This window comes from Chelonoidis abingdonii, chromosome 1, assembly GCF_003597395.2.
Source record: "Chelonoidis abingdonii isolate Lonesome George chromosome 1, CheloAbing_2.0, whole genome shotgun sequence".
Lineage (NCBI taxonomy): Eukaryota > Metazoa > Chordata > Testudines > Testudinidae > Chelonoidis > Chelonoidis abingdonii.
In genome coordinates, this window is record NC_133769.1 from 166,753,005 (window position 1) to 166,778,581 (window position 25,577).

Here is a 25,577-nt window from a genome sequence, read left to right on the forward strand (position 1 = left end):
CTGTTTACAGAGATGCACGTATGCCTCCTATTGAGTTTATTCAAGGGCAAATATTTTATCCTTCAATAACATTGATAAAAACCACTATTCCGTGGACAAACTCAATTTAGAAAAGAAACTAAGCTCATGAATGTGAGTTTGGGTCTGTTCTTACAGTATTTCTCTCCTGACAATTCTCCTGTATAAAAGAAATAGATCCAGAAACAGAATGAAGTTGGCATGATTAGCAGTGATGGTATGAAATGGTCTTCAGTGATGGAATTCTAATGATGGCTTGAACAGAAGTACAGATTGACACACAGCTACTGAAACATTTGTTACCTAGTGTCACCTTGGGCCTTTCAATAGTCTTTGAAGCTTTAGGTGTACTATGCTCCAAAAGTGGTGGCTTTTGTGCTATAAAATAAAAAGAATCCAAGCATAATTGAATAGTACAATAAAGAACATCAATAATAAGTTAAAGATGTGGGAGGTTTAAAAGAGCTCATCTAGTATTTCCTACATTCCTTTTTTAATATAACATTAAGTATACAAAATAATAGAACATAGTTTGGATTGTTGAACATCTGGTAACGTATGATCACCAGTACTTGGATTGTGAAGGGGCACTCCTCTCTTTTGATCTTGAATAAAACTCTGACAGGGATCCAACTGTTTCTGATCAAAGGAACAGAAAAGGAAAAAATAGCACCACAAGACACTGGTAATGTCATCATGATCATACAGCAAGATCCAGCACAGAACTATGGACCTTGTAAGGGGCTCCCTTTCTGTCAATCACAGCTATTTTCACTGAAAGGAAGCTCCCTCATCATGACATTCTGGAAGCAAATGAGTAGAATGTATGAGGCATCAACATTGTGCTGGGACTAGCGATGTGTTGTATATCCCTCATAATTGTCCATAGCAAGGCAGAAGTTAAAAATATAGTTAAAAACACAAGCAAAAAGTATTCTCAGATTTTTTAAGTAAGCTATGAAATTGTGAAAATTCTTTGCATTTTGTCACCAAACTCGTGTTCAATAGTCTGATGATTTTGAGTCTTGCTCGGTATGGATCAGATGCCTGTATTCTGTTTCCTTCCCTTGTAGCAACACCACAGGATATTTTTAAAAATATCTTCCTGATATATTGAATTGTGTAAATGGACTACTTAATTACCAGGTTTCACATGCTGCACTTCTGGAAGAGGAGATGGTTTCAGTTTAGAAGGAATAAGTGTTGCTTCATTTGGAGCTGAAAGAAAGAGCTTGGTTTATAACTAACTGCTTCAGGAATCGTTTAAGAAACTGAACATGCCACAAGTTTGTAATGAAGAAGAAATAATTCAGTATGGAACGTGAAAGCCAGCTGAGGACATCAGCAGACAAAAGGGGGTCAGGGATGAAGTATTAAATTGTTGTGCATTCATCAGAAATAAAGTCAATGTTCCAATGATGGCTACAAGTTTAACAATTAAAATCATAGACATGAGGGAGATAGACAATAAAAGGATGATGGAGCTTTCCATGCAAGTTTCATAGCTGATAGTTTTACTGCTTTAAGAATAGCATCAGTAGCATCAACCACATTCCTACAGAGAAGTGAATCAAAAGGTGTTAGTGTCTTTGGTGACACAAGAAAAACAAGAATCTAGAAGTAGAATAAAGGTTAATGATTCAATGCATGAAATGATTTTATGGAAGAAATGCATTCATGTGGGATGGGATGTTCTCTGATTAAACAGACACAGTGTGACCATTCACTGTGAAAACAAACACATTACCCAACGTTTCTCTTGGCCATTCAAGAGGACTAGAAGTTTCAGGTGAGAAAGATTCCAGAGTGGGTTCACTTGTTGCTGCTGGAAGAAATGTTGACAGTTACAAGACAGCAAAGAACTTATGGAAGAAAAAAGTTGCTTCATGGGTAAAACAATTTTGTTCTACAAGAAAAACTGAAGTATTCCACTGATTCTTGGACATTATTTTCAGTTTACCAGTTTAGTATGTGTTAGAGATGAGCTCAGCTTTTTGAATCACACTGTTATGGTAACCACAAATCATGGTATCTGTAAATGTGCAGAGATTTTGAACGTTTATTTAATTCCTTCTTGCCTTCACAAAAATAAATTCTCACTATCTGAATCATTGCCAGGCATCAGATTTTAGATCCTCACATGGCTTACCTCGTTTTTTGAGTTATGTTGCCGCACTTATTAAGATGACATGGAGTAACACAAAGGAATAGAATAAAAAGGACATGTCGTGCTGCCAATTACTCAAATACTGACAACAGATGATATTTGGTCCAGAAAGCTGACAACTGATCCAACTATTGTCACAGTTCTGGAGAATCAGGTGTTCAATTAGTTAAATAACTTAATGCGCCTAGGATATGCTTTTCCTTCATACAAAAATTATAATAGTTCTACAGTACTTGTCTACAACTTTACCATCTACAACATAATGTTAATAGAGTGTTCTGAATAATTATTGCAAAACACTATAGTACTTTTTAATATTTGTTTCACAGTGCTATCCATGCAGCGTATCTTTCAAATTACTGACAGGAAAACTGACTGAGATGAGTTGCCACACACAACATAGCTGTGAGACAACACAAGTTAATGCCAGTTTCTCAATAGCAGTACAATTTGGATGCTCGCTAAAAATTCAGCTCTAAGCGCCTGATCCAAAGTCAACTGAAATCAATTATAAGACTTCCATTTATCTCAATGGGGTTTATATCTAACCGTGAGCCACTGACTAGTAAAGACTGTGTAATAATTATTGTACCTGGTTTGAGATCTGTTCTATCAGGCTCATCGGATGTTGTGGGGTTTGAAAAAACAGGATGAGTATCATCGAAAGCTAAAAAAAGAAATGAGTAATAATGTTTATTTTTTTAAAAATTTAGATTTTTATCTTCTGAGGTACTCAGTTAAAATTCAGTGGTCCAGCCAATCTAATGACTGAGCATATCTTACACTAGCAATGGAGCAGTGCTAATAAGGAATGAGATCTAAAGGCCAGAAATTAAAATTACAGTTCAAATGGAAACACACACAATGCAGTGAAAGCTAATGTTTACTCAGGTGTTCATTTCATAGGTCTTTAAGCACCCTGGAAAGTACAAAGACAAAAAAAGCTTCTGATGCAATCTTCTAGGATTCTATTAGCATCAAGTATTCAAGGAACAATGGCAATAATGTGTCTTTAGAGCTGGGCAAATAATGCAAAAAATATTTCTGCAAATACTTGCTTGAATTCACACCTTGTTAGTGCTTTGCTTTCTCTGGACATTCTATGATGGAGTTTTACCAACACAAATATTCACGGAAAGGAAGCAATATCCTGTTCATTATGTAACAAATTATATAACTAAGACACTGTGACCTATCCATAAAGTTAAAAAATAATAGCCATTGAATTCTGAACAATTTTTAATTAAGTGTGACCTGCTCATGGATACCCTACCAGCAGAAAAAGAAATGATTATTTACTCAGCTGTATGCATGATTCACCAGGCTTCATCAGTTACATGAGAGTTAATAAATAAACAAACTAACAAGAACACGCCAGTAACTGCTCTTGACACTGACAAACAAAATTGCCCCAACAGGTGACAACCTTAGTAGTGAAACACAGACTGGATGTTGATTCCTTAAAAAAAAAAAAATGCAAAAAGCCCCCAAAAACCATGAGTATAGCTGTGAGGTTTATTGATGACAATCAGCATGAATTATTGGTATGGCAGATGACTAAAACAAGGAAAGACTCACAGAATTAGCTGTGATGACATAATCAAAGAGTTTAATTTAAGAAAGAAACTGGATGTGTCATTATTACCCATTGTTGTTCCTAGCAAATGAGGTATTCTGGAAATTAGAGGCACAGATGTTTCCAGATCAGCACTATTTGTAACTGCAGGAAAAAAAAAGGAAACAAAATCTGAGATGTGGCCTCATACAGTGTAATGAGGGGTGTGCGTGTGTGGGAAATAAGAGATAGATTACATTACATTCCTTTGCAAGGGCCTAACAATACTGTAGATGTTACATAAGCAGATTCAAGGGCCTTTTGGCACCCAGGTAAGAAACTCATTTAATAAAGTTTTGCAAAAATGTCATTATCTTAGTATATGCTGTAATTCTTTATAAATAGGTTCAGCAAAGTAGTGTGCAACTGTGTGTATACATTTGCCTTCAACTATATCTAAAGCAACAGACTGGTTACTTATGCCACACCCTTGCACAAAGAGCTAGAATAAGGTTTAGAATTTCTATACTAAACACTGAATTTTCAAGTTACAGGTGCCCCAGTGCAGCTCTTCATGAAATTACTTAGCACTGGTAATTTTCTATGTGCAGGTGGTTTTTTCTTTTATGCTGGACTTGTGTATGAATTAATTCAGTTTAAAATCAATCACCACAAGCAGCATGTTTTATATTATAATGAACAAAAACTGACATATATAAGATGCCAAGGGATGCTGGAGAGCCCAGTGGCAATACAGCAAGGAAGTTCATAATAAACCACAGCTTAATAGTTCATGGTAAGGTTATGACCAACGTTTCTCCCTCAAACTTTTATTCTGTTCTATTCAGGCTTTTATACCGTGCTCATTGCTGTAGTATCAGAGTACTTTCCTGTAGTGCATTAAGCAATGTGATCAAACATCTATCATGTGTTGTTTGTTTTCGAAAGGGAGAAATGTGTGGAGTGGAGTGTCCTGCTTTGCATATGCAAGTTCTGTCTAAGAAAACTAATTGCCGAATAAAGACAAAGTCGTCCCAGGGTAAACAATAATGTACCTCAACAACTTTTTAAAAGTTAATTTAGTGCTGGTAAAAGGCCTTTACTACATTTACAGGCCTTCACCATTTTTTCAGATAGATAGTTAGGGAAACAGTTACAGTAGAAGGTGTGAAGGACAACCTACAAATCCCTCAAATGGTGTAGGGAAAAGATATACATATAATACTTCAACAGGAATCCCCTTGTTTCAGAAAGCAAATGAAGGGAGTTGAAAGAGCCTTTCAACTCTGCTCCTCCTGGCAATGGTCTGGTATTGCATCCTCTTTTCAAATGACAGTCTCAGTCAGTATTTACAAACTGTATTGTTATCACTTAGTCTTGTTTGTAGGGTGTGAACCTCAGTCAAGGTACAAATATCTTTATGGCAAAAGACGTCTTTTCTACTGTACATTGTGTTGAGATCATCCCTTGCTTTTTGGTATCTCCGCACAGTATTTCTACCTATCCTCCTTTCAGTGGAGGAGTGCACTTAGATTGCCATTTCACTATCAGCTCTGATACAAAGTAAACCCCTCTGAAAGGTCTGGATAAACCCTCAGACAGTCAATCTTTCTCTGAACCTTTTGACTGTTTATTCTACCTTTGCAGTACTGCAGTGGCCTAAGGCTTTTCCCCTCCATATGTAAGTCTCACATCCAAATAGCTGGCAACATACTAATCCCAGGGGCGGCTCTAGACATTTCGCCACCCCAAGCACGGCGGCATGCTGCAGGGGGCACTCTGCCGTTCGCTGGTCCCGCAGCTCCAGTGGACCTCTTGCAGGCGTGCCTGTGGAGGGTCCGCTGGTCACGTGGCTCACCAAAGCCGTGGGACCAAAGGACCCTCCGCAGGCATCCCGCCGAAGGCTGCCTGCTTGCCGCCCTCCTGGTTACCGGCAGAGCTCCCTCCGCTGTTTGCCGCCCCAAGCACACGCTTGGCGTGCTGGGGCCTGGAGCCGGCCCTGACTAATCCACATCTTTTCACCAATAATTTTGTATACCCGATACCTTTTACCCAAGAAAAGATCACAGTCTCTACTGATCCTAACTCCACCCTGCTTTCCTTTCCTTCTACCCCTGTAGATCCTTTCCTGATCCCTCCCTCTGGTAAATATCTCCCTACACAGGCACAATGCCTTGCCAGGTTTTCCGCCTGAAACATGCATTGTCTCTAGCACAGAAATAGCCAGGATGCATTTGCTGGACTTAAGGAAACAACATGGAATGTGAAATCACACTGAAATTAAGCAGAGCTGAGTAAACAGTTGAAACCTTCAAAATGGAGACAGTAATAAATAACCTTTTTGGTACAAAATATCAAGCTTCAGAAATAATGCAACTATAATTTACCAGATTCTAGCACTAATATTTCTGAAATTTCAGATGTTTGAGGAGTGGAAGAAACATGTAGAAAGTCATATGAAGCTGGAAAACAAAACAAAACACAGCAGTTTATTAATTAAAAACACTGAGAACCATCATGGAACAACAGCATCTTCACTTAAAAATTGAAGACTATTTCCAGCCTATACAGAAGTATTAGGAACTGAAGATCAGCAGCAGCTGAAACCTACATTGCTATATAAGAATGATCTAATAAAGAACCATATTTATTTTCCCCAGACATGCATGAACACACATGATGCAAATGAGAGTGATTGCCGAAATCATAGTAAAAATACCACCGAAGATGTAAGAAAATATTATTGACAACCAGAAAGACAAAAATATAGATGAAAGATGACAAGGCAGATGAAAGAAGATTAAACTTTGTAGTCAAGCTGAATGACAGGCTGAGAATGACTTGTTGTCTAGTGAGCCACGCACAGGACTGGAAATCCTGATTCTGAAACAGACTCACTCTAAAAAATGTACCCCTAGACAATTGCTGAAGAGAACAATCATGCACTGGCACATGGGAGGATGATTTACAATAGGTCCAATCCTTCAGTAATGTGTTTGATCATACGATTCTCTGTGGGCTTGGGAAATAATAAGCCACTCTGCCTTTATTTTCTCGTCTCTAAAATGGAAATGATAATCCTCACTGCACCTTTGTCAGGTAGTTAACTAGCTAATGCTTGTAGCTTTGTTGGCACAGTAATGTAGTACTATGAAATATGTTATTAAAAGCTGTTAGACTTAGACCGGAGCCGTTTATGGGCATGTACGCAAGAGATGAAGGAAATTAATACCTCCAAATGATATTATATTTTCCAGTCTCCGTATATGTTTGTAGGAGAAAGGGATATTGTTCAGCATAAGTGGATAACACAAAGTTAATATGTTCTTTGACATAGTTTTAAATGTGATCTACAAAGAAAAATAATCACCTTGGTCTGTTCCCTTTTGTAAGAAGCCTGAAACGTTCCCTCTCCTAACATAATGAGCAAACAAATGTTCTACTTGTATTTTACCTGGCAAATAGGAATATCAAGTCTTGCCTTCCCTGTTTTTGTCTGAGGACTCGAGGGGACCAAAACTGCATGTGAGCTTTCTCATAACTTTCCTGAATGGCAAGAGGCGTTAAATCTTTAACAAAAGTTCACAATGCCAACTGATCCTAACTCAGTGTTTGCCAAGAGTTTAAGTTAAATAGGTTTTAACAAAAACAAACCAAAACATTTTAAACTGAGAAAACAGTATTTGCCCTAAGCTGTTCAGGGTTCATTTCCAGGGTGCTAGTGGTATCATAACTAGAATAACTAGAATAATTCTCCTGCCATCCATACAACAGTTTTCCGGGGAAAGGGGGACGGTGAGGGGGGGAGTTTAAAAGACTTTCATTTCTAATGCTAAAATAAGCAAGGGAAAAAAACTTCTTTTTTGGGGGCAGGGGGAAACCTTTCAGACCTTCTTCATATATTTTACAAACACCAGCAAAACCAAAACTTCTTTTGCAGCTAGCCTTTAATGAACAGACACAGAATCAAGGATGTAACTCTAGTGTAAATGCATATATCACCAAGTGAATGGAATAGGACCTATAACTGAAAGCTGAAAACGATGACAAGACACACTACTTCCAGAAAAATCTTTCCCTCAGAACCCAATCGACTGGCTGTTTTCTCTATCGAGGCAAGTTTCTAGTGTGCTGTAATCCATGTAACCTTTAAATATAGTGACAGCACTATTGCCAGAGGAAGTTAATGACTAGCATACTTAGAGAACCCAGAGCTCTGAGGTTACCAAAGGAAAAGAAAGATGAAAGTAAACTTGTCTGTATGCTAGAGTGTAGGCAGGGAGAAAGCTGTGGACTATCTGGGTAAGTCTACACTGCAAAGTAAAACCACAACACTGTCTCTGAGACCGAGTCAATAAAAATAGCAGCATAGACATTCCTGCTCAGGCTGGAGCCTGGGCTGAGACCCTCTCCTTCGCCAAGTGCCAGACAGCACAGATGTACCCTCTGATGCTGCAAAATAGCGGATAAAAGTCATTGTGGTCTCAGACTTGGCCTGAAACTTAAGGTTTACAAGTGGCCATGGTAATAAGTTTTGTAAAGTTTATCATTGGTTGCTTAGCTCAATTAGTTAGAGTAAGGTATTAATAACGTCAGCAACCAGGTGGCAATCCCCACAATGTCTGCAGCTTTGAAAAAGAGACTGGTCTTGTGGTTAAGGCACAAAGAAAACACTGAAGGGGCAAAGAACATCTGGGTTCAACTCCTTCCTATACCATAGACTTTCTGGGTGACCACAGAAAAAAAAAACACTTAATCTCTCAGTGCCTCAGTTTCCCATCTATAAAATGGGAATAATATTTCCATTCTCCCACTTCCGGTCTGCCTTAGCTGTTTAGACTGTAAACTCTTTGGGGAACAAACTGTGTTTTATTATTTACACACACACATACACACACACACACACAGCTACTATAATGTGGACCCAATGTCAGCAGAGTCCTCTATGTATTACTATAATCCACAAAACCATCCACAAGTCTGAGGAGGAACAGGGAGATCCCAATAGGACAGACCTCATCACTTCTAATGACATGAAACGGCACAAAAATCCCCCTCAAAACTAAAGAACAAAAAACCCACAATATATCACTACTGTTTTTAATGGTTTCGCCAGCAATGTGTTTTTCTGGGTTTGTGAAACAGCAACACGTTTTTCTTTTTTACGTTAGGTAAAATGTAGTTTCTGTACATGGACAACTATTATTTTTCACAGTTGAATCCTCAGCAGGCAAATATTAGTAGTTTAGCACAATTTCAACACAAATCTTTTAACTACCTATACTTTTTACCTGAAGAAAGAGCTCTGTGTAGCTCATATGCTTGTCTCTTTCATCAACAGAAGCTGGTGCACTAAAAGATATTACCTCACCCACCTTGTCTCTCTAATGTCCCAGGACCAACATAGCTACAACAATAATACAAACTACATTTTTACACTCATTTTCAATCCTGCAAGATGGACACTCATTCCTACTTTTCATTTATGCAGAGAATTTTTGTAACTGGGTGGGCTGGACTAGTTAAAACAAACACTTAATGCAAACCACATGCAGGCTATATGTGTAAAACTTGACATCTTTAAACTATTTAATTTAATAGTAAACAAATGTTACTTATCCACAAAAGCCTCTCTATATCACAAAGACAAAAACATGATTGGAAGGAAACTCTCTTAAAAGTTATAAATAAGTTTTCATTCCATTCCCACAAGGTCAACTGAAAAATAACGGTGTTGGTTATCAATGTTAATAAGAAGCATGTATGCTAAAGGGTGGCTGTTAACTACACCACAGTTAAATTTCTGTGTAAAAGTGCATTTTCAAAGTGCCGTAATATATTTAGGGCCTGATTAACCGTTGCTTTACTACAGTTTTACACTGATGTAACTCCATGAAGTTACGATGGCATAAAACTGGAGTAACATAGTAGTCAAGAAGGCCCATAGAATGGAAGTGCTCAAGAATGGATAGGTAGGCTTAAAGAGTCAATATTTGATAGTAAAGCCTGATCATTTAGTTACTAGCTCAGTGATCCATTTTTTTGCCACTACCACCAAATTACATGAGGTTATTAAAAAATAGTCGCTAAACATCCCTTCTTCAGGGGAAACATGGCAATGGTGCTTTAGTGCAGCACTCATCACCTTCTGGATCTGGTTTGAAAATGGAAGTCAACATCAGGAGCCTATAAAAAAGGAATCAGAACTCACTAGGCTAGATGTTCCAAAGCAGTCTTGTAAATGCAAACAATTGCAAACGCTGACTACTACCTTCTAGTATCAAATAGTCTGACACCAAGTTCTCAATTAAGCATTGATATCAAATTAGTATTTTGTCATTTGTTCAGCTCCTCAAAATATGCAAATGTTTTATTTCAAATGAAAAATGCCAGAGAGGATCACAGTTTCCTCTTCTCCTCTACCCCCACTCTCTTACATGGTGCAAAATGTATGACCCAGTGTAAAAAGAGCATGTGTATGAGTCTCTGCCATGCAGAACCATTTAACAGTGGAAGTTAGAAGTTTGTGCCATTCTGTCAACATACAAAGAGGTTCATTACTGAGCCTCTAAGCCTTTAAGCTTAGAGATGTGTATATTTTACACTTTTAAATGATTGTTCTCAATGAGGGGCGTGGACTCCAATTGCCAACTGAATAATAAATTGATTTAATAAAATGTTAATTCCTTGGTTTAAAAGTCATGCATTGCCTGCTCCAAATTTTGAACAGGGCTCAATCTTGCAAGCTGATCAAATACTATGGTAATAAGCATGGTGTAAAATCTTAAATATAGAGAAGTGATGAGTGCCCATAACTCTCACTGCAACAGTCAGTGTAGGTAGAGCTCTGCATCTTGCAGTAACAAGCTCTGAGGCCCTTTATGCCCTGCTCTTTATCAATCATCCACATTCCTAGAGACGCTCTAACAGTGGAATTCTACAAAAAACAACAACCCATAGATATGAGTATTTAAAGACACTGTCATTCATTTGGTGCATTAAGGTCAAGAGAAGTGGTGGGCGGCACAAGATTACTTAATAAAAGATTATGAGCCCTTAGAGAACAATGGGCTGTAATTACTAGATATGGTTAGTGCCTTTTCTGAAGTTTTGGGTCTTAAAGGAAAAAACTGCATTTCTCACAGGGCTGAGAGAAAAACTAGATTAGAGTTTCAGAGATCATAACAGAATGCTTTTTTGAGCACAGAAAACATATGCCATAAACTTAGTGACAGAGCAGTTGGTCAGCTGCTAAGTCTTCTTTTAAATTAAAAGTCAGTACATTCCACAGTGCAGTCTAATGGCACCAACTTGAAATTGCCTCAAAACTTGGATGCAATTCTCAGCTTTAAAAGGAAATACAATATTCTGTTCACACAAAGACAACAGACGTGCACAGTCAGAACAATAAGCATGGGTACAGCTGCATGCTACATGTGTTCAGTGTGTTCTGGAACAGATGACTGATCAAGACATTTCATGTGTCTGAAAAAGGGAAATAAAAAAAGTGTAAAGAATAAGCTTTGACAGTATGAATGGGAGCGGAACTGAATTCTGCGGTATAGAAATCTAAAAAAATACGATACTATACACTGAGAAAACATCATCCTCATTTACCAACTTCTGCTTTACTAGCTTCAGGTGTAACAGGTTTCGGAGTTGTTTGAATAGTTACTGTAAGAAAAAAAATCATTTGAGACTGTCAGATTCTATTGTACATCTCACAAATAATTTCTTTATATAGTTGCCATTTTGTATTGCTATGTAGTAAAGAATGGGACAGAATTGCAGATTACACTTTTTTTCAAATGCAAATGGCCTTGGAACTAAGGAAGTCATAATTAGTGACTTTATAGCCAACCTTACAGGTTATGTGGCATCAGTTGTGATAGATTTATTTTCAAATAAAAGCTTTAGATCTGATTCTCCACTACTTTGCACTCTGTGCCATCTTTGATCCCTATACAAAGTTCATATAACATACCGATATGTGAATTTGTTAGCTTTTTAACTCCCTTTGCATTCATTTTGCACAGGGGAAGAGGGCTACACAGGTAATTCAGTAGAGAGTCAGGCCCTTACTCTGTATTCTACATTTTATTGATTTACATACTACTTTTATTATCAAAACACTTTCACAGCAGAAATAAGGCATGAGTTATCTGTGAGAAACAGTAGCTTGCTGCTGGAGTCAGGTAACTGGTCACTCTGAGCAAAGGTTTCAAACCTGGGTGCTTAAAATTAACATCAAATCTATACTGAGACTCCTAAAAAAGAAATGGCCTAATTTTCATAGGTGCTGAATGAATGCAGCTACCACGGATTTCAGTGGTATTTGTCGACGCTTAGCATTTCTTCAAATCAGGACACTTAAATGTAGGTGGTGAAACATGGATTTAGATGTTAACTTTAGGTATCTACTGTAAGCCAGATACAATTTTAAGGCACTAGAATTATATACTGTAATACTTTGTTTTATCCATCTGTATATAATAGGTCAACAGCTACTGTACTTAAAATAGTACTGGATGGTCTTGCAAATCTAATAAAGGTATATGAGAAATTTCATCATAATGATCCAAGTGTCATGCAAAATGTTGTAAATAAATATGCTACTTCATACAGCACATACATGTCAACAGTATTATTGTTCCGAAGGTAAGTCATAAAGGGTAAATTCAACTAACCACTTGACTAAAAACACAGGGGTGTCTCTTCTCAATTTACCTGTCAAAAGAAAGAAATATAATTACCAGATTTGGTTGGTAGCTTTTTTGGGATGCCAGATGGTTTGGATCTTGAAGAAACAAACTGTGTTTCATCAAAAGCTGAAAAGAGAATCTGAATTTAAAATGTTGAGGGACTTCAGAGCTGATGGGACAGCATGGCACTGAGCTACAGCCAGGTTGCACATTTCAAGATGATGCTGACACAGAGGAAAGCAAGATGGTGGAAGGGCTGAAAGTCAGCTGTGAGATGATTGTGTAACATGAACAATGAGGTTGGTGACAGTATGTCCTTTTAGCAGCCAGCCATTACATCAGTTCAGAAAATGCTTTCAGGTGATGAGTATGAGGAAATGGTTGATACAGAAGGATCAAACAAAAAGTTTTGCATGTGGGATTTTGAAGCCAAAGTGTTTGAGCAAATCTTAAAACTGTTCTTAGCAGATACAAGATATGCCAAGATGATGGAAAAAATAACCGAATCATATACGATTTACCCATCACTGTCCCTGGAGTTTCCATGGAAGGAAAAGATGTAGATTTCAGGGCTGGTTTCTTGGTAGCTAAGAGCAAACATGAAAACAATTCTGAGATATTGGCGTAGGCATTCTTTGCACAAGTGGTACCAACTCATAGCTTTAAAACAGAAAAAACAAGTCCGTATTTGGTTTGAGGGTTTTTTGTGTTTGTTTGTTTGTTTTAAATCATTTGAGTTTTTGAGAAGATCTGAATTCCATTGACATATTGAGGCTTATGAAAAAAATCCAAATATTTGATTTGGGCTCATTTTTACTGAGGATGACATAAATATATGTTAAAATTGGAACTAATAAACTGAACTGTTTTCTGTTTCATACAGTAGTTGTCTGCTTCCACATCTATTTTCAATCAGATTCTAAATGACTCATTTTATCAGCTGATATGACCCCATGTTACCACCCTGATCAGCAGAGAGGGGAATAGTGATCTTGGACATTATGCAAACAAATACCACATGATTCACAGCTGTTAGCAGCAGGACTTTTATTAATTGTATTTATACATGGTAAAAACCATGTGATATTTCCCAAAAATATCGCACTAAACTGCAGGTGTATAAAAAAGCTGTCTTTTTTAAAAAGTTAAAATTCAAAGTAAATTGGCCATCCACAAAGTTTCTAAATTTAAAAGATGCCTCTCTGTGGTGTAATCCAAATACAAAAATAAATAAGAAAAAATATTCTGGGGAAAAGTAGGAAAAAATTTAGGTAAAACACAACTAAAGATATATTTACAGAAACTAAATTTTACTCTATTTGCTGATCTTAGGAGAGATCTGACACATTCTTGATGCAATTAATATAAAACCCACTTACTAAAATGTAACTTTTTTTAAAAAAAGCAACATTTAAAAAAGCATTTCAGAAGTTATTCACTCGAAACAATAAGTCAGATACTGTGCAGAAAAGCTGCATGGTATCATAGGCCTTGTAAGTGTACTGGCCTCTGAGGGTGTGGGACTTTCCCCATTTATTTCAGGCAGAATGAAGCCAAAAATAATACACTTCAAGAAGAGATTCACAAGAATCATGCTCAAGGTTTGGAAAATTCAGGCTAAAGGACCTTGGTATTCAAATTCTATAGACTGGAACACAGTGTCAAGAGCTATAACAAAAGCATCCAAGCCCCAATCCTGCAAAGTTATTCAGGTGAAAAGCCCTCAGCAACCACATGGAATGGCACTGACTTCATCTGGTATGTCTACTCTCAGGGGTGCTGGAACAATTTATATAGTGGGGGTGCTGAGAACCACTGAACGAAGCTGTAAGCCTTGCATATGATGGAAACCAATTCAAGCCCAATTCTAGCACCTATGTCTACACTGTGATGAAAAATCCCATTGTACCAAGTCTCAGACTCTGGATCGGCTGACTTGGGCTCCCAGGTTCGGGCTGTGGGGATAAGAATTGCAGTGTAGACATTTGGGCTTGACTTGAAGCCCAGCCTCTGAGACCTTCCCCCCTCTCAGGGTCTCAGAGCCCAGGGCTCCAGTTCCAGCTTGAATGGCTACACTGCAATTTTATCACCCTGCAGCTTGAGCCCAAGTCAGCTCACCTGGGCCAGCCTTAGCCACAGGTCTTTTTTTGCTGCGTAGATGTGCCCAATGAGATTCTGATTGTGTGGATCTCCCTCCCAAAACCAGGGCCCAAAGCAGAATATTCACTTCATGCTATGTGGTCTCATTGGAAGACCACAAAGGTACAATTTAGAGCTAACCCGAAACAAATTATGTGAATGAAATGCTAGCTTTGCCAGTCTATCACAATTCCATTTTTTACCTTTATTCATGGAAAGCAGATGTGGGATTAGATTATTAGTAGTATTAACCCTAATAATTTTGAGGTCGGTAGCTACATTTCAACAAACCAAATTCTTAAATATTACTGAATATCCTCTCTCTTTAATACGGACTTTAATGGCTTTTCTAGGCGTACAACTAGTTCATGGGATGATGGGGTGTAAATCTTCCTCGTGCTAGCCTGCCTGCACTAACTGTTCATATGGACCCTGAAGTTGCTCACTAAAACTTTCCTATGCACTTTGATCTAACCCACTTTGAAATGAGAATAGATCTAAGTGCACTAAAGAACTTTTAGGGCATGACAGCAGGTCCACACATATGGTGCGCAGCATGCCAGTGTGAAGTAGATTTACACCCCAGCTTGCTGTGCACTAATAGCTCATCAAGATGAGCCCTAACTCTGTCCTACTGGATCTCTTTCACTACAATAGAAATAGATGGCTATGTTCATTCCAGAGGGAAGAGAGCTGCTGGCCTCAAGGCAAATCCAGAAATGCTGTGAGAAACTATAATAAATCAGAAACAAATTCTAAAATCCTTATGAAATTTCTACTCAGTTCAAACTCATGCTGAAGTCTATGGGAGTTTACTTGAGTAAAAATGTCAATATTAGGGACTTCTTTTGCATGAACTGAAAAGTACATGCTCTGAATAAACTGCCACTATCACATGACAGGCTGCAGTAGGATTTAGTGGAAGAATTAATTGAATCAGTACTGTCTCAGGGGAAAGAATACCGCTTACCTCACCCGAGTGTTAACTAAGCCTAATCATACTTAAGCAATAACATTCAAGTTCACAGCATTACAATGGGGTCTTCTGAGTTCATCTTATCTATAAACTTGTGAGTTAGAATTTTGCTGTGAAATCAGTGAAGAAAAATATGCCCTGGCACAAATTCAAAATAAAAGATTAAAATAATGTAAGTCAAAAAATCAATCAATCAATAAATATGCTGTAACTCTTGTTAATAATCATGAGAATTTTTCACTAAAATATTAGTAAGTTTCACTAGCTCACTACTCTAACACCTTAGCATGGGCAAGGATAGTTTCATTTGGACTCAATGGGAACCACACATATGCATCTATGGACAAAATTATGCCCTGCAGCAATCGTGGAAGGATTGTCAAGTTCTCAGGGGCGGCTCCAGACACCAGCACGCCAAGCGTGTACTTGGGGCGGCAAGCCACGGGGGGTGCTCTACCGTTGGCCCCAGGGCGGCAAGCAGGTTGCCTTCTGCGTCATGCCTGTGGAGGGTCCCTTGGTCCCGCAGCTTCGGCAGACCTCCCGCAGGCTGCCGCCGAATCCGCGGGACCGGGTACTTCCCACAGGCAAGCCTCTGAAGGCAGCCTGCCTGCCATGCTTGGGGTGGCAAAATACCTAGAGCCGCCCCTGCAAGTTCTCAAGCATAACGGAAGTGCTATGGCCTAAGGGTCAAAAAATCAACTGCCGATTCTGGATATTCAGCAGGAGACATATTAAAGGGGACTAATTATCAAAGGGTGAGCTCTCAACGCTTTATGAAAATCAGGCCCTTTTAAAGTGTCCCAACAGTTGAAGCAACACAAATAACTATTCACATATGAAAATTTAGGCCATAGGCACATCTCTAAGAAGAAGAAGCTAATAACTTCACTAGACAAATCAACTATTTAACAAAATCATTACACAGTGCATAACTTTGCTGTTGGATGGAATGACAGTTCAGCTCTTAGATACAAGCCATTTCTGAAACTGAGGGGGCATTTACAAGGAAAATACTAAGTCCATGGAACAGATCTTTCACAAATATAAGTTTTTATAGCTCTACTAACTTAAATGGAGCTGTGACAATTTACACAAGCAGAGGATATTCTCTATATCTTCACAATTATTCTAAAAACATTTGTAAGTAAATCATTTTGAGCATCAAGTCACTAAAATCAAAACAAGACTTATTTGGAGTCATAATTTTTCAGTAGAAAAATATTATGGCTGTAGCATTATAAATCATACAACCACATAATTGTATCTGAGGTATTAAAACCACAAAACCCACCTAGGCATAACACCAACAAATCTGACTCAAATAATATTTGTTTCGAAGCTCTCAACTTTAGAAATAAGGCAATTACCAGGTTTTGTCTGTAGTATTTTTGGCGTATCAGATATTTTGGATCCAGAAGGAATCAGCTGCATTTCATTAGAAGCTATGATAAAAGAAATAATCAGGTCTTTATTTGCTATGGGTCATTGGGAAAACATGGCACAGAATTATTCCAGCACACAGAAAGTGCGTGCCTGAAGCCAGCAATATAAGAATAGGCTGACCACTGAGATATAGTTTCATAAATAATGGAAAGACAGAAAGGAGACCGAAACATGAATATCTTCAGTTCCGTACTGAACCATCATATGAAGAATCCCCTGTCTAAGACAGACAGAAATAAATATCCAACAAGGAGGGTTTATCTGCTTTGTAGTTAAGCAAAGACAACCATGATTTACTTCTCATAAAAGCATCCTCTAAAGCAGTGCAGCCAAACAAAATTAACCTTGCCAAAGAAATTGCAAAGGAAAAAATGGGATTAAAATAAGCTGCAAACAAAACAAAACAAAAAAATCACCATTACATAATGTTCCCCTGGGCTTCTGAAATGCGGGAGGTGTTTTAGTGTTAGGAAATTCTGGAAGCCTGTTTGGAACTGCAAGGAGGGTGGGAGGAAAACAGAAAGTACAAAATTGATGTGAGTCAGTAGAAATCTGAAAAAAAAAAAGTGTTAACACTTGCAGTTTTCTTTGTATAGTGTAACAGAGACAGAAACAAAAAGACCCTTGTCCCTACATGCCAGTGCTGGTGAATTCAATACAACCTTTTCTTTTATTACTCACCTGTACACCTCCTAAGTACACAGTTGCATATATCATTCCATGACTATTCATGTCTGCACCCCTCTCTGGAAAATGAGGCCAAATTTTTAAAAACTCTCTCTGGACTTTTGTTCACAATTTCGCATACATTTGTGTGTACAATACAGATAGTGAATTTAACATTTTGACATTTCTTAATGCAGAATTGTGACTGCAAGAAGATTGCGGATGCTACTGCTAACAACAAAACAAAAATGAGAGCAATTGTTAATGGAGAAAACACACTGTGCAAATACAAAGTTTGTGACCAGGATTTTGTATAGGACACTTTTTGTCTCCAGGAAAAAAATAAAGACTTCATGCCACATTAAGCCATAGTGAGTCATGACAGTCATACAAATGACATTTGTATTTTAAATGACAATTTGATGCCATCAGACAGTCTTCCTTGAGTTTTTGATGTTTTGAGTATTTAAATAATCAGTTTTGTAATATAGCAACCTGTGTAACCTGTCACAACAGGAGACTAAAGATCATTTCTAGCTTCATTTATGTAGATTTGCATTGCTTCTGCCTTGAAAAGCTGATAATCTACAAGTGTTTTTGTGATTTTTCTTCCCCAACGCTAAAAGAGATGGCCATTAAAAATGGAGTACATGTCATTCTGGAGAGATGTCAGTAGCATAGCATCTCTTATTCTAAATATAGGGAGATACTCTTGTTACTGAAGGGATCCAGTGAGGTGAATTCATTAGTTTAATGGCACCCACTGTGCATAATAATGTTACAGTACCTGTGGTTTACAGTGAAAATTTGTTTCCATGTTGTAAGTAATGTATTACCAAGGAGGATTTCCTTGAAGAAGGATCTTGAGAGAAAACCAAGGAGCTGGATGTTTCTCTTGTATCTCTACGGCAATATTACTAGTGCCACACCTGGTTACAGACATCAAGAGACATGCAGACAACCCAGAATTTAGTAAAGGGCAGGACAGAATATTACTTTGAATACGAGAATACCTGTTATACCTATCAAGAAAACTTTACCAGACACTATCATCTAACACCACCAGCCATAGCACAGCTAGGCCTAGACAGCCTTCTGTGCTACATTTTATCTGAGATATATAAATTAGTAGCTGTAAATGTAAAGTAACCCAGTGAAATTTAATTAAGATTTTCTTTGGAACAGCTCGCTTCTAAAGTGCTGTAGTAAAAGGCAGGAGAACTCTGGAGTGGAAAAAAGAAGCAAATACTATACACAGAAGCTAAGTAGTTGTTAAATTAGTTACCTAGTATGTTTTGAGTTTGTGCCGGGTCAGGTTTAGGAATTGATTTTGTTTCTTCAAGTCCACTGTCAGTTTCACTGTGAGCTGGAAAAAAGAATCAAGACTTAATTTTGAATCAAGAACATAACAGCAGCCATATTGGGTCAGAGCAATGATCCATCTAGCCTAATTTCCTGCCTTCCTGTCTTCCTATGCCAGGTGCTTCAGAGGGAATGAACAAAACAGGCAATCATCAAGTGATCCATCCCCTTTCGTCCACTCCCAGATCCAACAAGCATAGGCTAGGGATACTCAGAGCAGGGTGTTGCATCCCTGCCCATCCTGGCTAATAGCCATTGACGGACCTATCCTCCATGACCTTATCTAGTTCTTTATTGAAACCTGTTATGGTCTTGGCCTTCATAACATCCTCTAGCCAAGAGTTCCACAGGTTGACCATGTGTTGTGTGAAGAAGTACTTGTTTTGCTTGTTTTAAACCTGCTGCCTATTAATTTCATTGGATGACCCCTACTTCTTGTGTTATGTGAAGGAGTAACTAAAGTTTCCTTATTCATTTCCTTCATACCAGTCAAGATTTTATAGACCTCTATTGTATCTCCCCACCCACCACCAGTCATCTCTTTTTCAAGCTGAAAAGTCCCAGTCTTTTTAATCTCTCCTCATATGGAAGCTGCTCCATATCCCTAATAGTTTTAGTTGCCCTTCTCTGTACCTTTTCCAATTCCAATATATCTTTTTTGGAATAGGGTGTCCAGATCTGCACACAGTATTCAAGATGTAGTGTATCATGGATTTATACAGCAGTATTATGATATTTTCTGTCTTGTTACCTATCCCTTTCCTAATGGTTCCTGACATTCTGTTTGCTTTTTTGACTGCCACTGCACATTGAGCAGATGTTTTCAGAGAAGTATCCACAATGACTCCAAAATCTCTTTCTTGAGTGGTAACAGCTAATTTAGATCCCATCATTTTGTATGTATAGTTGAGATGATGTTTGCCAGTGTGTATTACTTTGCATATATCAACATTGAATTTCATTTGCCTTTTTGTAGTCCAGTCACCCAGTTTTGTGAGGTCCTTTTGTAACTTTTCGCAGTGTGCTTTGAACTTAACTATCTTGAATAATTTTGTATCGTCTGAAAATTTATGTTTATGTTTACCCCTTTTCCAGATCATTTATGACAAAGTTGAACAGTACTGGTCCCAGTACAGACCTCTGGAAGAACATCACTATTTACCTTTCTCCATTCTGAAAACTGACCATTTACTCCTACCCGTTGTTTTCTATTTTTTAACCATATAGTGATCCATAAGAGGGCCTTCCCACTTATCCCACGACTGCTTACTTCTTGTAAGATTGTAAGCTTACAAGCAATCCTTGTAAGTCTTTTTTTTTTGTGAAGCAACCAACAATCTATGCTATAGGATTAGAAAAACTTCTGCAGGAGCACTGCTCCACCATCATTAAAACTCGTAACTTTGATTTGAGAAGTGAAATCCAACATGGATACAATTTTGGATTTCTTTTGTGGCAGTTTTACATAGACAATAGGAAAATAACGCCCCCCAAATAGTAAAATTGAGATCTGGAGCTCATGATGGGTCTGAGCAAAAGTTTGCCAAATTCAGTACTTAAGCTGCTATATACAAAATTTATAATACCACAGTGATATATATATACACACACACACACACACACACTTTCCCCAACCATACTGGACTGTTTTATTAGTCTAAAACTGAAACCTTATGATGGAAAGATTCACCTAGGTTATCCTCAGCTCCTCCCTCTGACCAGTAATAATATTATAATACACTTGTCAGCTGCTATTCATTACTATTATGTCTACTGAATTAAAGTAAAGCACTTGTAGCATATGGAGTATTTGTTCACCATAATTAACCTCAATTTCTACCCATATTTTATTGGGCTAGTGCACGACCACATGCATCCAGTACTCCTGTTGACCCAAATAACTCTTTTGGGTGGGCAAGGACTACAGGGTCAACTTATTAAGGATCAAATTCTGGCAGTTGTTTTGTCCAGCAATAGATGCCATCCAGAAAACTGATGCACAGCAAAGGCAGAAGTTTTCTGTTTCATTCTGATTCACTCCATGTAACACTCTGTGCAACAAGAGCTGCAAAGGGACATTTCAAGATAGAATCGAGCTGAAAGTCAACAGTGTTGCCATATCATATTTGGTGTTTTTCTTAAAGCTCCAGTTCACAGATCTTAAGGTCAGAAGGGACCATTAGATCATAGACTCTCAGACTTTCAGGCTAGAAGGGACCATCATGATCATCTAAGTCTGACCTGCACATTGCAGGCCACAGAACCTGACCCATCCACTCCTGTAAGAGGTCCACAACCCTAACTTCTGGCTGAGTTACTGAAGTCCTCAAATCTTGATTTAAAGATTTGATGTAAAGTTACAGAAAATTGAGCACTGATTATAGTTCAAACCAGCAAGTGAGCCGGGTCCCCTGCTGCAGAGAAAGGCAAAGCTCTTCCCCCAGGGTCTCTGCCAAACTGACCTGGGGAAAATTCCTTCCCAACCTCAAATATGGTGACTAGCTAGCCCCTGAGCATTTGGGTGAGACCCAGCAGCCAAATACCAGGAAAAGAATTCTCTGTAGAAACTCAGTGACCTCCAAATCTAGTGTCCCATCACTGGCCACTGGAGATATTTACTAATAGCAGTCACGGATAGGATATATGCCATTGTATTGCAGGCAACCTCATCATATAAGTCCTCCATAAATTTATCAAGTTCAGTCTTGAAACAAGTTAGTTTTTTTTGCCACACTTCTCCCCTTGGAAGGCTGTTCCTGAACTTCACTCTGATGATTAGAAACTTTCATTTAATTTCAAGACTAAACTTCTTATTGGCCAATTTCCACCCATTTGTTCTTGGGCCAATATTGGCACTTAACTTAAATAACTCCTCCCTCTCCCTGGTATTTATCCCTCTGTTATAGAGAACAATCACATCTCCCCTCAGCCTTCGTTTTGTAAAGCTAAACAAGCAAATCTCCTTAAGTCTTCTCTTGTAATGCATCAGAGGGGTAGCCGTGTTAGTCTGGATCTGTAAAAGCAGCAAAGAATCTTGTGGCACCTTATAGACTAACAGACGTTTTGGAGCATGAGTTTTCGTGGGTGAATACCCACTTCGTCAGATGCATGTAGTAGAAATTTCCAGGGGCAGGTATATATATGCAGGCAAGCTAGAGATAACGAGGTTAGTTCAATCAGGGAGGATGAGGCCCTCTTCTAGCCAGTTGAGGTGTGAAAACCAGAGAGGAGAAACTGGTTTTTTGTTAGCTAGCCATTCAAGTCTTTTTGATCCTAGGCTGATGGTGTCACATTTGCAGAGAACTGAAGCTCAGCAGTTTTCTCTTGAAGTCTGGTCCTAGAAGTTTTTTTGTCTGCGATGGGCCACCTTAAGGTCTCTATGTGTGGCCAGGGAGGTTGAGTGTTCTCCTACAGGTTTTTGATATTGCCTTCCTAATATCTGATTTGTGTCCATTTACCTTTTCCGTAGAGACTGTTTTTGGCTAGGCAGAGGGCATTGCTGGCATATGATGGATTATTATATTAGTGGACATGCAGGGGAGACCAGTGTGGTGTGGTATTAGGTTGTTAGTGGCTTGGCATCGAGGTTTGGTTGCATGGATTGGTTCTGAGTAGAGTTACTTGGCGGTGTGCAGTTACTGTGAGTATGTTTAGGTTCAGGTGTCTGTGGGCGAGGACGTGGCTGCACCAAGCCTGTGAGTGGGATCATTGTCAGGATGGGTTGTAGATCCCTGATGATGCGTTGGAGGGTTTAGCTGGGGCTGTAGTGATGGCCAGTGGGTCTGTTGGTTTCTTCTTGGATTTGTCTGCAGTAGGAGGCTGTCTGGGACATGTCTTGGCTGCTGTGATCTGTTTCCTTATTTCCTGTTGGGTATTGTAGTTTGAAAATGCTTGTGAAGATCTTGTAGTGTTGGTCTTGCTGGAGGGTTAGAGCAGATGCGTTGTACCTCGGTGCTTGGCTGTAGACAATGGATCGTGTGATGTGCCTGGGATGGAAGCTGGAGGCATGAAGGTAGGCATAGCAGTCGGTAGGTTTTCGGTATAGGGTGGTGTTAATGTGACCATCACTTATTTGCGTGGTGTCTAAGAAGTGGACCTCCCGTGCGGATTTGTCCAGGCTCTGGTTGATGGTGGGGTGAAAGTTGTTGAAATCATGGTGGAAATTCCCTGGAAATTTCCACTACATGCATCTGACGAAGTGGGTATTTTCACCCACGAAAGCTCATGCTCCAAAACATCTGTTAGTCTATAAGGTGCCACAAGATTCTTGTAATGCAGGTTCTCCATTCCTCTGATCATCTTAGTAGCCTTTATCTGCACTTGTTCCAGTTTGAATGCTTCTTTCTTAAACATGGGAGACCAGAACTGCACACAGTATTCCAGATGAAGTCTCACCAGCAGCTTGTGCAATGGTAACAACTCTTCCTGATCTCTACTGGAAATACCTTGGCACAAAATCAGAAAGGCTAAGACACATAATGAGTTACAGCTAAGATAAAAGCGACATAAAAGGCAATAAGAAGTTCTTTAAATACATTAGGAGCAAAAGAAAAAACAAGGAAAATGTAGATCCTCTGCTTAGTGAGGAAGAAGAGTTAATAATTGACGATGTCAAGAAAGCAGATGTGTTTAATGCTTATTTTCACTTAAAAGGGTAAGAGGTGACCAGATGCTCAATACAATTAATATTAACAATAAGGGAGCCAAAATATAAGCCAAAACAGGAAAAGAACAGGTTAAAGAATATTTACATAAGTTAGAAGTATTCAAGTCTGCAGGGCCTAAGGAAATTCATCCTACGGTACTTAAGGAGCTAGCTGAAGCAATCTTGGAATCAGTGGAAGTTATCTTTGAGAACTCATGGAGGATGGGTGAGGTCCTAGGGCAATGGAGTAAAGCAAACATAGTATCTATCTTTAAAAAGGGGAACAAAGTGGGCATGGGGAATTATAGACAGTCAGCCAATCTTCGATACTTGAAAAGATACTGGAATGAATTATTAAACAATCAATTTGTTAGCCCCTAGATGATAATAAAGAATAGCCACCATGGATTTGTCAAGAACATATCATGCCAAACCAACCTAATTTCCTTCTGTGACAGGGTTACTGGACTAGTGGATAGTGGGGGAAGAAGTCAACGTGATAGATCTTGATCAATGAGGCTTTTGGCACAGTCCCACATCATGGTCTCATAAACTATGTAGGGAAATGCACTCTAGGTGCAATTTTTATAAGGGGGGTGCACAACTGTTGAAAGACCATATTAATCAAGTAGTTATCAATAGTTTTCTGTCACACTAGGAAGGAGTACCTAGTGGGGTCACTCAGGGGCCTGTGATGGATCTGGCACTAATCAATATTTTCATTAATGACTTGGATAATGGAGTAGATAGTATTCTTATGAAATGTGCAAATGACAAGCTGGGAGGGGTCACAAGCACAGAATTAGAATTAAAATGACTTCACAAATTGGAGAATTGGTCTGAAATCAACAAGATGAAATTCAATAATGATAAGTGCAAAATATTTCATTTAAGGAGGAAAAATCAAGATGGAGAATAACTGGCTAGTGGTAGGTTACAGTGGATGACAAACTGAGTATGAATTAACAATGTAATGCAGTTGCAAAAAAGGCCAGTATCATTCAGGAGTGTATTAACAGAAGTGTTATATGTAAGACATGGGAGGTAATAGCACTGCTCTACTCAACACTGGTGAGGCCTCAGCTGGAGTATTGTGTCCAGTTCTGGGTGCCACACTTTAGGAAAGATGTGGACAAATTGGAGAGCGTACAAAAATGACAAAAGGTTTAGAAAATCTAACCTATGAGGAAAGATGTAAAGAGCTGTTATAAAGATGACTAATCAATTGTTCTCCATGTCTACTAGAGGTAAGACAAGAAGTAATGGGCTTAATCTGCAGCAAGGGAGATTTAGGTTAAATAGTAGGAAAAACTTTCTAACTACAAAAGGTAGTTAAAGTTTGGAATAGATTTCCAAAGGAGGTTGTGGAATCCCTGTTTTAAGAACAGGCTGGACAAACAGTTGTCAATGGGGTTCTAGGTTTACTTGGCCCTGCCTCAGTGCAGGGAGCTAGACTTGATAACCTCTCAAGGTCTTTTTCAGCCCTACATTTCTATGTTTCTATGAAATAATCAATGTGTGCCTTATTTCTAATTTGAATTTGTCTGGCTTTGGCTTCTAGCCATTGGTTTTTGTTTATACTTTCTTTGCTAGATTAAAGAGTACTTTAATTTCCAGTATTTTCTCGCCATAAAAGTACTCATATACAGTAATCAAGTAATCTCTCCAACTTCTTTTTGATAAATTAAAGAGTTCCTAGTGTTCTGTGCCACCGTCCATTTAAAAGAAAACGAAAGTTTCATACAGAGCAGCTGCTCAGATGCCACAAGGGCCTCCAAAGCAGCAGCAACTGGAGGACTTCACTGAACAGCTGGAACCCACAGTTGAGCACTGAGGGCTAGTTTCAAAATGCCCTTATTAGGTGCCACAGACAGAACTAAGGTATGTTGCAGTGGTTCACCTAC

The 25,577-nt window shown here is 38.6% G+C and overlaps 1 protein-coding gene across 15 annotated transcripts in view; it reads right to left on the reverse strand.

Annotated features, from left to right (window-relative positions):
* ABI3BP (ABI family member 3 binding protein) overlaps positions 1–25,577 on the reverse strand; it is a 304,680-nt gene that overhangs the window by 110,677 nt on the left and 168,426 nt on the right. For 10 of the 15 annotated variants that reach the window (XM_075072443.1, XM_075072437.1, XM_075072453.1 and 7 more), the window contains exons 13-23: positions 18,952–19,032; positions 16,925–16,999; positions 12,964–13,029; positions 12,494–12,568; positions 11,358–11,414; positions 6,128–6,202; positions 3,831–3,905; positions 2,778–2,852; positions 1,766–1,843; positions 1,162–1,236; positions 322–396 (exon numbers count right to left, since the gene is read on the reverse strand). In XM_075072443.1, the coding sequence (XP_074928544.1) occupies positions 322–396; positions 1,162–1,236; positions 1,766–1,843; positions 2,778–2,852; positions 3,831–3,905; positions 6,128–6,202; positions 11,358–11,414; positions 12,494–12,568; positions 12,964–13,029; positions 16,925–16,999; positions 18,952–19,032 (807 nt within the window). The remainder of the gene's footprint in view (positions 1–321; positions 397–1,161; positions 1,237–1,765; positions 1,844–2,777; positions 2,853–3,830; positions 3,906–6,127; positions 6,203–11,357; positions 11,415–12,493; positions 12,569–12,963; positions 13,030–16,924; positions 17,000–18,951; positions 19,033–25,577) is intronic. The other 5 variants (XM_075072451.1, XM_075072440.1, XM_075072438.1 and 2 more) reach the window with 4 other exon arrangements.